This window comes from Meriones unguiculatus, chromosome 3 (assembly GCF_030254825.1).
Source record: "Meriones unguiculatus strain TT.TT164.6M chromosome 3, Bangor_MerUng_6.1, whole genome shotgun sequence".
In the NCBI taxonomy this organism is placed as follows: Eukaryota; Metazoa; Chordata; class Mammalia; order Rodentia; family Muridae; genus Meriones; species Meriones unguiculatus.
In genome coordinates this window covers 67,802,501-67,818,360 of record NC_083351.1, presented here as the reverse complement: position 1 = coordinate 67,818,360, position 15,860 = coordinate 67,802,501, and the positions used below count along the sequence as shown (strand labels likewise).

The following is a 15,860-nucleotide window of genomic DNA, read 5'->3' as shown; positions in this document are numbered from 1 at the left end:
GGCCTAAGTCAAGATCATGCATGCTCCTTAGTTGATGCCTATTTTCTGTAAGCCCCCATGGGTCTGGGTTAGTTGTCTCTGTCGATCTTCTTGTGGGGTTCCTGTACCCTCCAGGTCCTTCCATTTTTCCCCAACATTTCCATAAGACCCCTGGAACTTGGCTGCAAGTTCCAGCATCTGTCACAATCTCCTGCTGGGTGGAGCCTCCCAGAAGACAGGCATGTTAGACTTTTGTCTGCAAACATAGAAGAGCAGCATTAATAGTGTCAGTGGCTGGCTCTCTAGTGTGGGGTGGGCCAATAACTGGTTGGACATTACCCCAATCTCTGTTCTCTCTTTAACCCTGCACTTCTTTTTTTTTTTTTTTTTCAATGCAGTTTATTCAGGAACCTTGAACAATCCTCGGACCCTGGGGAAAGCCAGCTCACAGCTTAAATAGCCTCTGGGTAGCCAACCCAGGCGTGCCACGTGGGCAATGCAGATAGGTCCACATACATGGAAGCAAGCCAGATCCTCGGCCTTAGCCAAATGTGGAGTTGTTCGTGACAGAGAGCACTCACCATCGGGAAGGTGGAAGGCAGAAACCAGCTCCATCTTTAAAGCATAGCATTCCGCAGCTCTCTACAGTTCCCCCTTTTTGTTTTAGACTTGTAGGCAGGGTAAATTTTGGATCAAAAGTTTTGTGGGTGGGTTGTTGTTCCTCTCTCCACATTTCCTGCTTGGCTAGGAGGTGGTCACTTCAGTCTCCATGTTCCCCCCTGTTAGGAGTCTCAGCTAGAGTCACACCCCTGTCCTACCAGGAGCCTACCTCGTTGTAAAGCTTTAGGTTGTCAAAGAGATGCTCCCTCAGTTTCCCTTCTTCTTACCAGCTCTTTCACCTTCCACCCCAGGTCTCCCCATGTCTGATCCCCACCTTTAAGTTCCTCCTTATTCCATCTCTTGCCTTATTCATTCTCTTCATCCACTTCTGCTGTCTATTTTATTTTACCTTCTGAGTGACATTGTGGCACCTTCCTTTAGACCCTCCTTGTAACTTAGCTTTCTGGGGTCTGTGAAAATAAAGGAAGATGTGTATTTATTTTTGGCTCAGTGTGTCAAAGGTTTTGTTCTATGTTTATAGGGAGCTGTTGTTTGGGGGCTTGTTTGTGTGGCAGAACAGACTGGCAGGAATAATATGGCAGAGGTGATATGCCCTTCTCATGACAGCCAATAAGGAAAAAAAGAGGAGGCAGACAGACAGACAGACATAGATAGATAGATAGATAGATAGATAGATAGAAGGATAGACAGCCAGCCAGCCAGATAGATAGATAGATAGATAGATAGATAGATAGATAGATAGATAGATATACAGACAGACAGATAGATACATAAATACATAGATAGATGTATAGACAGATATCTTTTAACTGAATGCCTCTAGTGACCTATATCTTCCTAAAAGGCCCTGTTCTCAGAAGTTGTTCCCTTCACTCAATGCCCTTTCTGATAGAAACCTACACATACATTAGCCATTGGTGATATCAAACCTTCGTGATCTAATATTACTCATTTTTTCCCTCTGAACACAGTAGACGACTAATCTTAGTATGTGAATCTTGGAGAATGTTTCTCATATAAACCAAATAAGCAATATTTTGCTTTCTAATACAGTAAACCTTGCCTACCTTAATTCTTACCCAAAAGAGGAAAGATTATCTTGTTAATAAAGATTAACTGATGAATACAGCAATAATCCACCTATGTTGTCAAGCCATAAAGAGAAATTAAGAAACCACCAATTTAAAAAAAAAAAAGAAAGAGTCTGTTCTGGTTCATAGGCTGCACAGATGTAGCCCATGGCAGTTCAGTGTCCAAGTGGGTTCCATAGTAATGGGAACAGAGACTGCTTCTGACCTGAACTTATTGGCCTGCTCTTTGATCACCTCCCCCTGAGGGGGGAGCAGCCTTACCAGGCCACAGAGGAAGACAATGCAGCCACTCCTGATGAGACCTAACAGACTAGGATCAGAAGGAAGGAGAGGGGGACCTCCCCTACCAGTGGATTTGGGGAGGGGCATGTGTGGAGAAGGGGAAGGGAGCAATTGGGAGGGTAAGAGGGAGGGAACTAGAGGGGGGATACAAACAAAGTAAATAAAGTATAATTAAAAATTAAAAAAATGATGATTAAAAAGTAAATAAATCTTAAAAAATAAAAAATAAAACTGTAAAAAAAAGAAAGAAAACCCAATTTTCTATTGTTACTTATAAATAAAGCATGAATGACTTAAGTAATAAGACTTGAATTCAAGCTTACAGGATCAGAACATTTCTAAAGAATTACAATAGAAATGTGCATATTGCTGTGGACAACAGGAACTGTCATACCTCAGATGAAAATTGCAGCCACAGCAGAAACCTCCTCAGAGGATGCTGACTAACAAGCACCATAGTTATTAGTTACCAGTGCTTCCGAATTGCCTGAGTTCTTTGCCTTTAATTACCTTATGAGATTCATCTATTGATATTTCCTTTCATCGTTATGAAGATAGTCTCGCTCTCTCTCTCATTTTTTTTTCTACAAAGCAATTTTATTGTTATATTACTATCATTATTCTTGGCTGTGAAAAATGTAAATCTACAAAAGGAAAAATGTAATAATCACATCATCATTTACAGGTAAACAATGTCAGCACTTTGATATCAACCCTCCCCATCTTTTTTCTAGACTTCCAAATAGTCTATGGCTTTTTCTCATTCAGGATCACTTTTATAAGTCATTATATATTACAGAAAGTAACCAGCAGAGTGTGTCATCAGAGGGACATAACTTATGTAGCCAATTCACAATTACTCAATATTCAAGGTTGTGCCCTGAATTATCTGTTAATTAAAATAAATTCATACATTACATAAGGCCTTAAAATAATTAACTGATACTTTGCCAATCTACAAATATTTTTGTTCATCCATATCACTTGTACTGTGACATTCTCTTCCTTACAAAGGTCTGTCTATCAGTGAACTAGAGGGAATACTCCCAAGTTACTCCTCAACAAATTTCCACAATACTCTCCAAGCGAAAAGTACTTGTATGGATCTGGCTTGCTTCCATGTAGGTGGACCTATCTGCATTGCCCCCGTGGCATGCCTGGGTTGGCTACCCAGAGGCTATTTAAGCTGTGGGCTGGCTTTCCCCAGGGTCCGAGGATTGTTCAAGGTTCCTGAATAAACTGCATTGAAAAAAAAAAAAAAGAAATGACTTTCAGGAGCCCACTGGGAGTATTGTAGATCTAAAGATTCCTTGTAGGAGGAACTTGGACACTGGTTATGAAGCTCAAAATCAGGAAATCTAAGATAAACAAACTCAACAAGGCATAAGAAATTCAAACAAGAGTAGGCACTTGCCAAAGCACGCTCACGTGAACAACTAAGCGGGAGGGCATCCCCGGAACAGAGAAGAGTCGGATCACCCATCTTCTATGACTCCTGTCCCGTAACGAAGTGCCCATCACTGACGTTCAAGTAACTCCCAGGCGACCCAGGACATTCTCCAGAAACAAGAAGATTATTCCCCAGGAGAAGCCAACATTTTGCTCAAAATAAATATGCAAAGCTAAAAGACAAAAAAAAAATAAAAAAAAGAGAAGAGAGAGAGAAAGTAAAACATAGCATCAAAAATGAATAATAGAAATGGTTTGTTGTTAAAATAAAGAGATCGGTGTCTCTCTCTCATTTTTTAAGGATTGCAGCGAAATACATGGTTGGATAAATACTTCAGTTTGATACTTGTATGAGAGGGTGTATTTGTTTATCGCTGATTTGAGGCTATGAATTAGTTTTCAGATTAACAATCAAAAAGTTCTGCAAGCTAATTACATGCCTAAAGACATGAAATGAAAGAAAAACAACTAAGAACTTACTGGTATCTACAGAATTCTGCTCCTTCTTCACAGGCTGAGGTATATGGTGATGCAGACAGGTTGGAGTAGAATAAGTAATTTGGGGGAAGCTGAACATGACCCTAGGCAAATGGTGATAGGCTCTGAGAATTCCGTCAGGGCACAGTATGGATTTCTCTTGTGTCTCCTTCTGTGATCCAGCTTAATCCTCCCTGGTAAGTGGGACTCTCAGGAAGGGGCTCACATGCCTCCTTTAAAAAGTCTGTGCTTAGATATCAGGGAAGGCTGAGAGAAAATTTTTTTCCATACTTGATTTTCTCCAAGCACATTTAATTGAGAAGAAGCAGAAACCATAGTATTATACTGTACTGCCATTTTTTGAACTCCATGTTTTTATATCTACAACCCCATGGTATTTTACACAGATTTATTGTGTTGTATAACCATCCTTACTATTTCCAAAAAATTTTAAGTGTGAACATATAAAGTAGTAACAATTTTCCATTCAGGACCCTGATCTTGTCTTTTTTTTAAGAAGTGTATGCTTATAATTATGGATTGTCTTTGTGTCTGGTTTATTTCATTTCACATATTTGTTACATTTTTAATGTGTAATAACTGGACATTAAGTCTTATTTAAAGACTTAATGGTATGAAAATTGTACATTTTATACCTCTCCATCACTTTATAGATTTTTAACTTTTTCTTATCTCATATATATCATATAAGTATATATATGTATATCTTTGCAAAGCTCAAAAAGAACAATGACTTTTAGCTGCAAATTTCCCTGAATTTTTGTTTCTCAGTGATGTATGCACATGGAAGCATAAATCTATGAATTTATTAATAAGAAAACCATGGTATCTCATACCCTGTAACACAAAATATACAGTTTATTATCTGGAAAGATATCACAGCTCTGAAAGAAGGAACAAAGTCAATAACTAGAAAACAACCTATTCCTGACAAACTGGCTGACTATAACATTAAACAGTATAACTGCAGCAATGTTTTAATATGTTTGTAACAATGAGGGAGACATGCAAAGATATGAACAAAATTTCCAGAGGTATATACTGTAATGTCTGTGATGTGAAAGATTTCATTGTAAACAATGCTCCAGATGGTAAGATTAGTGAATTTGAAAATGCCTCTAATGAAAACATAGAGAAAGTGAGAACAAAGTGTGACTGAATAGAGGATACTCAAATGGTCAAACATGCAAGCAGGGATTGCAACATAAAATTTTAATGTTTAAATTTCTTCAAAGGGTAGCTAGCTGTCTACAGTAACATTTCCAACAGTATACAATTTTCAGCTTTCTATCTTTTAAATAGTTCATTTATCCAACTACTCAGAGGCTTCTCCACTGGCAGCAACCATCAGGCCTTCTTGGTATTTCCTTTGAATTAAGACTTGCACTTCCCAAGTCCAACCCCTTCTGAGGATAGCTGACACCTAATGACTAGACCACATTTCCCTGAAACATTGTGAAATATCTTAGATTTTATTCTCTTTTGTTTTTCTTTGGGGTTTTTTTTTTTTTTTTTTTTTTTTGCTTGCTTGCTTGCTTTAAATTAAGTACTGTTCACATATTTCTCACTACCACAGAAAAATTCTGAGATTTGATTATGTAAATCGGTACTGGCAAACACTGATGTTTTCTGGCCCCAGATGCTTGGTTTGAGTGCTCCCAGCTTCTACCACAGTCAGTAGAGGTTCTGTCCAGTGATCCAGAACTGGCCATTAGGGGGCATTGCTGATCTTCCAACAGAGCTGTGGGAAGGGCTAGACAAGGTGGATACAGAGTTTTGATAAGAAGCACACAGTAGGATATTTGTTGTGGAACCAGAAACAGTGCTGGCCACAAGGCACAGGGGTGTGAGGAGTGGTCAATTATCTTTGCACACCCACACTGTGCATCACCAGAGAAAGCATGAACTGTAGACTTGGACTGTAGATTTAACAATCAAAGGCCTCTGGAGCTAGGTAGAGAGAAGGAAGAAACTGCCTCAGAAGAAAGTATGACTTCCCCACAACCAGATCTATTCATGCAGCACAGCCATCTCCTGATGCACTAAGCAGACTGAGCCTAAGGGGGAATGACTGAGCCAGCAGAGTGTGCCCAAGGGTTCAGAGAGCCTGTGGGAGTCAACAAATCATTGACCTCAGAACCTGACCTCACAGCAGTGAGGTGAAAGGAGGAGAGAGAAAGGAGGAGCTGACTGCTGCTCTCTCACCAAGGAGACCAGCATTCTGAGGAGAAGGATGGGTGGCACTTCCCTCCCTGACTCTGCCTGGGGCTCTGCCCTGCTCTGTTGGGTTGCTGTCTTTCTCCTGGGAACAAGTAAGTCCTGGGTGCAGGTGGGGCTGCTCCTGAGATCCTTTACTGCTGCTGCACTGACTCACTATTTCTCTAGATGCTCACTCCTGTCTCCTTCCTTCCAGGTGCAGCAAGTACTGGGGTTGTCCAGTCTCCAAGACACATAATCAAAGAAAAGGGAGGAGGGACCATTCTGAAATGTATTCCCATCTCTGGACATGATAATGTGCTCTGGTACCAACAGACTCAGGGGCAGGAACTGAAGTTCCTCATTCAGCATTATGAAAAAATGGAGAGAGAGAAAGGCAGCATCCCCAACCGATTCTCAGTGCAGCAGTTCAGTGACTATCACTCTGAGATGAACATGAGTGCCTTGGAGCTGGAGGACTCTGCTGTGTACTTCTGTGCCAGCTCACCACAGCCATGCAGGGTTACGGGCTTTCTGTACTTAATCTTTCTGTTCCAGATGGTGATGTGCTAGAGAGGGTTGGAAGCTAAGGTCACATATCCTTAGCCTAGGTTCAGAAATCTTCTAGCTTTTTACCCCCCACCCCCATTCTCCCATTGTGTGCTCACCAGAGTATTCCTAAAGACTGTCCCTCAGGATCTCCAGATAGTCTCAGATCTCTGCTAGTATCTTTCAGCTCCTAGGGAAACTGTACCCTGGTTAGAGTATGGGCATAGGCAATGTTTTTAGACAAGTGTAGATATTTTCATATTCACTCAGAGTTGTAGTATTGTACACATCACATTTGTCAGCATCAGTAGTTTATTAAATTTTCCAATATATCTTGTATAAGATTATCAACACAAGGATTGAAACTTATATTTATTTCTTTCTTAGTCAAAGTCCTGAATTTTCTTGGTGCTTTTCACTTCAGATCAAAAATGTTGCAACTAACTCTCTAATTATAACATCAGCTGAGCTTATTGTGTGTGTGTGAGGGGGTGATAGATGTATAATATTAAGCCCAATGATGTATAATATGTCATAGATGTCAAAGCCAGATAATGTCTGCTTTGTCATAATTTCAAGATGAGATTGAAATTTTCAACAAAAAAAATTTGCTTCTCAACAATTAAATAATCAGTTTAAAGGAATTAAAAAATTTACACAGATACCTTTCTCTCCAATGAAATCATTTTTCAGAAGACTAATCTTACTGGTAGATCATATTTTATTTGGGAAATGATCCTAAGAGCTGGCAATTTTATGTTCCCTACTCTGAACACCCAAGTCTTAGAGAGTTCCCTTTCCTGGGACTGACATTACCATGGGTAATAGACTCCTTTATTGGGAGGTCTTGTTCTGGAGGGACCAGTTAAGCTTTGATACAGAGTATTATGGACTTTCTGGGATGGGCAGACCCTGTCCCTGCTTTTTTATGTAGATTGTGTGCTGACTGCACCCCTCATTTGCTTCAGCTTTGGAGTCCTTCTTCACCAGGGCAAGGTAATAGAAAGTTGCCACCAAGACTCCACCAGGATGGACAGCCCCCAAAGGAGGCTTCATACTGAGATATTATTTAGGTAGGGAGGAACTGAGCTATGCGTTACATAGTAAGGAAGTCAGTGTTTCTTGTTAGCAAATGTATGTTGAAGGTGACACAAAAGCTTTTGAATAATTTTGGTATACTTCCCTGAGACCCTAATGGCACCAGACCTGCATATTACCTGATAAACACTTGCTCTTTCACATGGCTGAAGGGGGTTTCCTCCTGAAAGAAAGCAGTGACAATGTCTCAGGTCCACCAAGCACAGCCTCACCAGAAAAAAAAAAAAAAAAAAAAAAAAAAAAAAAAAAAAAAAAGGAGCATTTCTATCAACAAGGACACAGTGAGGGCTGAGCCTGAAATGTAGAGCTTGTACCCCTGAATGGGTCTGAACTAGAATAAAACAATGTTTTTACTGTGGTGACCTCAGTCTTGGTGTGCTATAAGCCATCTGAGTGTCAAGCAGGTCGTTTAGCCATACACAGCACTGAACGTTTTCTTAAAGTATTTAGGCAAATGGAAGAATTAGTAGAAGCCTCATAGAGCACAGCATGTTGTGAGGGTGGAACTGAGACTACAGAACCACTGAGGACTTAAACACTGTAAAACAAGGAATTACACCTTATTGGGAATAAAATAAGCCCAATATGTTGACTAGAATCAGACAAAGAGTATGCAAGTATAAATACAAAACAAGACATAAATTCTTTCTAATATGAGATGTTATTTGTGTATATACACTGCAAATATTGATATATGATCTAACTTGAGGTTAAAATTGAGAGTAAGCTTGCTTCTGTGGAGAAGGGGTGTGGCGTGTTAACTGTGCAGCTCAAGCACGTGTTGGAGACAGTGACATCACTAAGCCTCTGAAAGCCCCAGCTCTGGTTTCCCAAATAGGGCTGGAACACATGAGAGCCTGCCTTGCTTCTGAGATGTCCTTCAGGCTCTTCTTTTGGGTCTTGAGTCTCCTGTGTGCAAGTGAGTGCTGGTCAGGCCACAGGTGTGCTTCCTTCCCCTTCCCAAAATTCCAAGTGTTTTTGCTAAGATGACATCAGCAGGCTCTGTCTTTTTTTGTTACAGAAGACATGGAGGCTGCAGTCACCCAAAGCCCAAGGAACAAGGTGACAGTAACAGGAGGAAATGTGACCTTGAGCTGTCACCAGACTAATAACCACAACAACATGTACTGGTATCGTCAGGACATGGGGTATGGACTGAGGCTGATCCACTACTCATATGGTGCTGGCAGCACTGAGAAAGGAGATGTCCCAGATGGCTACAAGGCCACCAGATTGATCCAACAGAACTTCTCCCTCATGCTGGAGCTGGCTTCCCCCTCTCAGACAGCTGTGTGCTTCTGTGCTAGTGGTGATGCACAGAGACGCATGGCTGCCTGCCCTCTGCACATAAAGTAAGTCAGGAAAACACTTTGTCTGTGTGCCCCAGGAAGTGTCTGTCTCTGTAAGTCACTGTGCTCTGACACACTAGGAATCTGACAGCGTGGGTCTCAGCCTGACTGAAGGCCACTCTGACACCTGTTCATAGATATCTGTCACATCTCCAGCACTTGTTTCTGTTTTCAGAAAGGAAAACCATCCTTTTATTGAAGTTCATGGTGATTCTTTTGATCATCTCACAGCCATCACCTCCCTCCATGTGGCTTTACCGACCACTTCAATTGATTTCCTCTCTAACTGAATCACTTATCTCTTTTTCTGGCTGTGTTTACTCTGTAAGTCAGTAGCTCCTTTGTTCTGTAGGACAACAGGCTCTAAGATTGTATGTGATTTTTAGTCACTCGTCTTAATCACCAGTGTTATCCAGCCTTTTTCTTGTTCTTTTCAACTACACTTATTTACATTCAATTACTTCTCATATATGTTGTGCTATTTTTGACTTTGAAATTTTTTAGGTCAACACTTGTGCACTAAAGACATTCCTTTCATGCTTTTTAAGGATCTCTTATTCCTATGAAAAGATATTTCAGTGAGGATTATTTTTCTTTATCTTTTTAACGATTTTAATGTAATTCCATTCTTTTCTCTCCCACTTCTCACTCTAACTATACACATGCTTCTGTGACTTTGAAATTTGTGGCCTCTTCTTCTTTAATTATTATTTTTGAGGGTTTTTTAGTGTTCGTGATGTCAATAAATATATAAGTGCAGCTTGTTGTGTCTATTTAGCATTGCTGTTAATTACTTCTGATTTGAAAGGCTGTTAAGGGACTTATCTTGTGTAGGACTAAATCTTCATCCCCTAGGAAAAAAATACAAGAGAATATACTATTTTAGACAGCATCCTTTTCCATATCTGGGTGAATTTATAAATAACTTCATTTGTACAAATTTAGAAGCCTCATATTCTCTTGTTAAAAATGTGTCAATAACTAAGTTCAGTGTGTGATAATTGCAGGATAAAGTTGCAGGAAACTCCTCAATGTACATTACCTTTTAAATAAAAGTAAAAGGCATTGAGTTTGGATAATTGGGCCAGAGTCACCATTCCGTAATCATGGCAGGTCTGAGAAAAAAAAAAAAAAAAAAAAAAAAAAAAGAGACAAGTGTGCTTTGCCTCAGTAATTCAACATTTTGGTTGATAATTAAAGCGATCTCTTGTTGCTGGGCCTGTGGTGTGGAAAAAGAGCCTGGGAAGAAGAATATGGCTGTGCTGAGCTGCTTATCTCATAACAACTGAGAAGAAAGGAGAGATGGGGAGAGAGAGAAAGAGACAGAGACAGAGAGAGACAGAGAGAGAGCTTTTAATTGCACACCCCTAGTAGCCTACTTCTTCCCATTCCTTCCTGCTTCCTGAAGGTGTCTCCATGTTTTAATGTGCTTCCTAATACAAACTTATTCATAAATTAGCCATGGGTGATATCAAAGCCTTTATGATCTAACCTTTCTCAAAATTCTCCCTCTGAATACTGTATAGGCCACTAAGCCTTTAATATGTGAATCTTTGGGGAGAACACTTATCATCCAAAACACCGAAGCACTTTTTGAAATGTAATATAAAACAATGTACCTAAATATAATTTTTATCCAAAAAAGATAAAGAGTACTATCACTAAAAAAGTAACTCAGGAAATACAGCAGTGCTCAACCTAAATTGTCACAACACAGAAGCATTACTAGAAATTACCACTAAACATTAAATATTATTATTAATTAGAAATAAAGTTTTGTGCAGGGTGATAAATATGGATCTATTTTCATTTTTCTGCATGTAGACATCCAGTTGGACCAGCACCGTTTGTTGAAGATGCTGTCTTTTTTCCATTGAATGGTTTTGGCTTCTTTGTCAAAAATCAAGTATTCATAGCATCGAACATATGACAGGAGTCTACTGAAGGTATCTGAAAGACTCTAACTAGCAGTGTTTTCAAAGCTGATACAAAGACTCACAACCAAACCTTCGGCAGAGTACAGGGAATCATATGAAAGAAGGGGAGTTAGTATGATGGGGAAAGGATAGGAGCTCCACAAGGACCAAATATAACTGGGCACAGGGTCTTTTCTGAGACTGACATTCAACCAAGGACCATGTATGGATATAACCTAGAACCTCTGCTTGGATGAAGCCCGTGGTAGCTCAGTAACCAATTGGTTTCCCATAGTAAGGGGAACAAGGACTATTTCTAACAGGAACTCAATGGCTGGCTCTTTGACCTCCCCTCCCTCCCCCCGCCCAAGGGAGGAGCAGTCCTGCTAGGCCACAGAGGAGCACTTTGCAGCCAGTCCTGAAGATACCTGATAAAATAGGATCAGATGAATGGGGAGGAGCCCCCCCACCCGTCATTGGACTTGGAAAGGGGCAGGGTGGAGATGAGGGAGGGAGGGTGGGATTAGGAGAGAATGAGGGAACGGGATACAGCTGGGATACAGAGTTAATAAAATGTAACTGATAAGAAAAAAATAAAAAAAAAAAAGAAATAAAGTATCAGCACTGAAGGGATGAGACTTGAATTCAAGCTCAACAGACAGGAACCTTTTCTAGAAGGTCACAATACTGAATGGGCATGGAGCTCTGGACTACCAGGAACCTTGTTATACCACAGAAAAAATTTCCAGCCACAGCAGAAAACACTTCAGGTGGTGCTTAGTTCTCTTAGTTACAGTGTATCTGAATTACATGAGTTCTTTTCCTCTAAGTATCTCCAGGGCTATTTAATTTTAATTTACTTTTGTCATATTGGAGATCATCTTTCTCTCTCTCCTTTACTTTTTAAGAATCATAATGAAATACTTGTTAAAAAATTCACTTTGATGCTTGTGCGTGAGGTATATTTATTTATTCCCTGATTTAAGTCTATAAAATAAGTTCACAGATTAACAGCCAAAACAAACAAACAAACAAACAAAAAACTATGCAAGCTAATCTCATGCTTGAGGATATCAAATGGCAAGAAAACAAATATCTAAATACCTACTGGTATGAGGAAATTTCTACTCCCTATCATAGGTTGAGTTCAGGATAATACAGGCAAACTGGGGAAGAATAAATTATTTAGGAGAAAGCTGAATATGACCTTAGGAGGTGGACGATAGGCTTGGAGAAATCTCTTTCAGTATAGTATGGCTATCCATACTGTGCACACTTCTCCTGTGGAACAATTTAATTCCTCCTGGTTGGTGGGACTCCCAGGGAGGGGCTATCATGTTTCTCATGGAGTATATGTGTTTTTGTGTTTTATTTACCAGGAGAAGGTTCTTTTTTTTTTTTTTTTTTTTTTTTTTTTTTACTTTTTAAGATTAATTTGTTTTCTATTAATTACAGTTTATTCACTTTGTATCCCTACTGTAGCCCCTCCCTCAGCCCCTCCCAATCCACCCTCCCTCCCTTTTTTCTTGCCATGCCTCTCCCCCAGTCCACTGATAGGGGTCCTCCTCTTCTTCCATCTGATCCTATTCTATCACCTCTCTTCATGACCAGCTGAATTGTCTTCCTCTGTGACCTGGTAAGGCTACACCCTTCCTCAGGGGGAGGTGATCAAAGAGCAGGCCAATGAGCTCATGTCAGAGAGAGTCCCTGTTCCCATTACTAGGAAACCCACTTGGACACTGATCTGCCATGGATTACATCTGTGCAGGGGTTCTAGGTTATCTCCATGAATGGTCCTTGGTTGGAGTATCAGTTTCAGAAAAGACCCTTGTGCCAGATATTTTTTGTTTGTGTTTTTTGCTCTCCTTGTGGAGCTCCTGTCCCCTCCAGGTCTTTCTATCTCTCCCTTCTTTCATAAGATTCCCTTCATTCTGCAAAGTTTGGCTATAATTCTCAGCCTCTACTTTGATACCCTGCAGGGTAGTCTTTCAGAGGCCCCCTGTGGTAGGTTCCTGTTTTGTTTCCTGTTTTCTCACTCTTCTGATGTTCATCCCGTTTGCCTTTCTGAGTGAGGATTGCTCATCTTACCTACGGTCCTGCATTGCTTAGCTTCTTTAGGTGCACAGATTTGAGTATGATTACCCTATATAATATGTCTAATATCCACTTATAAGTGAGTATATACCATGTATGTCTTTCTGCTTCTGGGATACCTCACTCGGGATGATCTGTTCTAGTTCCCACCATTTGCATGCTAATTTCTGATTTCCTTGTTTTTAATTGTTGAGTAGTATTCCATTGTGTAAATTGCATACAACAATTTCTGTATCCATTCCTCAACCGAGGGACATCCGGGTTGTTTCCAGATTCTGGCTATTATGAATAAAGCTGCTATGAACATGGTTGAGAAATGTCCTAATTGTGTACTTGAGCATCTTTTGGATATATGCCTAGGAGTGGTATTTCTGAATCTTGAGGTAGCACCATTCCTAATTGTCTGAGAAAGCACCAGATTGATTTCCAATGTGGTTGTACAAGTTTACATTCCCACCAGCAGTGGAGGAGGGTTCCCCTTTCTCCACATCCTCTCCAGCATGTGTTGTGACTTGAGGTCTTGATCTTAGCCATTCAGATGGGTGTGAGGTGAAATCTCAGGATCATTTTTGATTTGCATTTCAGGGGAAGATTCTTATGTTTCCCTGGAAATAATATTTTCCCAACAATTGCTTTTACACTTTTAGTTCAAGAGAAGCAGAATCAAAATTAAAATGTTAGCTTACGTTTACTGAACTACATCACTATTTTTATAACTTGGTGGTATATTCATTTTGTTGTTTAACCATCATGACTATTTCCCAAAAAGTTTCCATCAGTAAGCCCATTAAGCCTTAGCTTTCTCTCTATCAGGACCCTGATCTTGCCCATTTTAGCAAGTCTATATTTAGACTCATAATATTTTTGTATATTAATTTTTACTTAGAATGCATATTGTTAAAATTTTGATGTTTACAAGAACTTAATTGATTTCATTTTTTCATCATATCAAAAAAGCACCTTCCATCTTTTATGGATTTTTATGATGTGTCCATCTCTAAGATATCTATTGTATGTTTTTCACTGTCAGCTTAGTGTTTCATGGCTGGGCCATTTCTTCAGCCCTCCAAGTTATATATCTATCTTTGCCAATGCTTACAAAGAACAACAACTCTCTTCTAGGAATTCCTCTGATTGTTATTTCTAAATGACTTGAGCCTGTTTCAGTATAAGGATATGAATATGTTAATAAGAAAATCATGGTATCTAAAACCTCTAAACATAAACTATGTAGTTTGGACTCTAGTAAAAAATTACAGCTTTTCAAATAAGGAAGAAAATAGGACTTGTCATTATAAGAAAAATCACTTACTAGAAACAAACCTTCTTTATGTATAAATTGGCTGACATTAAACAGTGCAGTGGCAGCACTTGCCTTAACAGTTTGTAGAAATGCGGAGACATTAGAGATCCAAATCCAACTCCCACAAGTAAAATTATAGTGTTTGTGTTGAAAATACCTTGACTGTATATAATAGTGGATTGGATGTTCCAGAAGGAAGGATTAATGAGTTTGAAGGTGATAGTCATAAAGAAAGGCAAGGTATAGATGCACCAAAGATAACTTCAAATATTAAAAACTGTAATCTGAGAGTCATGTAAAATTTTAATGTATAAACTTCTTCAAAGACTAGGTAGGTGCTTACAGAATATTTTCAACATTTTACCTAAATCAGCTTTCTCTTCCTTAAACAAGTTTATTTTTCCAAGTGCTAGAAGATTTCTCTATTGATGGCATCTACAGTTCACGTGTAATAAAATATTTCCTGGACTGAAGAGTGTTTTGCCCAGGTGGTCCACTTTTCAAAGGCATCTGGCATCTAGTGTATGTTCTCCTGTAACATTGTTATACGACTTTAAATTTATTCTGTTTTCTTTTTATAAAATGAGTTCCCTCTATGCCTGTCTTGCTGGCATGCATGATATTGGAAATTTAGGTGGGTAAACTAGAACTGAAAAACAACTACAATGTTTTCTGGCTCACTCGTAATCTCTGATTATGAGAGCTTCTAGCCTTTACAGCATTCTAGAGGTACAGCCCAGAGCAGACCAGCTGATCACTAGGGGGCACAGCTGATCTACCTAGTCAGCTGCTGACATCTCTTTAGTAGGAAGGGGAGGTGGATAGGTAGAAGAGGGAGGGAGGGGGAGATGGGAGTATTTGAGGGAGTGAGCTTCAACTGGCATTTATAATAACTAAATTGTGAAAAATAATAAAAATTAAAATTAATATAAAACACAGTATGTATAATAAAAATACAAATAAGGATGCAAAAAAATAGATGGTGATGCAGGCATTACTTGGTTTATTGGTTTTAGCCAGGAGAGTATTAGCCATGAAAACATGAACAGTGCTGAGTCAGGAGGCACAGGGCAGAACAGGGCTGGTCACTCACACTGTGCATCACCAGAGAAAGCATGCACTGTAGACTTGGACTGTACATTTGGCAATCAAAGGCCTCTGGAGCTAGGGAGAGAGAAGGAAGAAACTGCCTCAGAAGAAAGCATGACTTCCCAACACCCAAATCTCTTTATGCAGTCCAGCCATCTCCTGATCCACTAAGCAGGCTGAGCCTAAAGGTGGAAGGATGAGACAGCAGAGTGTGCCCAAGGGTTCAGAGAGCCTGTGGGAGTCAACAAGATCACTGACCTCAGAACCTGACATCACAGCAATAAGGTGAAAGGAGGAGAGAGGAAGGAGGAGCTGACTTCTGCTCTCTCACCAAGGAGACCAGCAT

The 15,860-nt window shown here is 39.7% G+C and overlaps 2 gene segments (V, D, J or C); both read left to right on the top strand.

The window, feature by feature from the left end:
- The first annotated feature begins 6,111 nt into the window (after positions 1–6,111).
- LOC132653081 (T cell receptor beta variable 13-like) lies at positions 6,112–6,753 on the top strand. The segment is given in 2 exon segments: positions 6,112–6,232; positions 6,334–6,753. Coding segments are annotated over 2 exon segments (435 nt in total).
- Positions 6,754–8,584: 1,831 nt separating this feature from the next.
- LOC110553950 (T-cell receptor beta chain V region C5-like) lies at positions 8,585–9,119 on the top strand. The segment is given in 2 exon segments: positions 8,585–8,682; positions 8,785–9,119. Coding segments are annotated over 2 exon segments (405 nt in total).
- Positions 9,120–15,860: the final 6,741 nt, after the last annotated feature.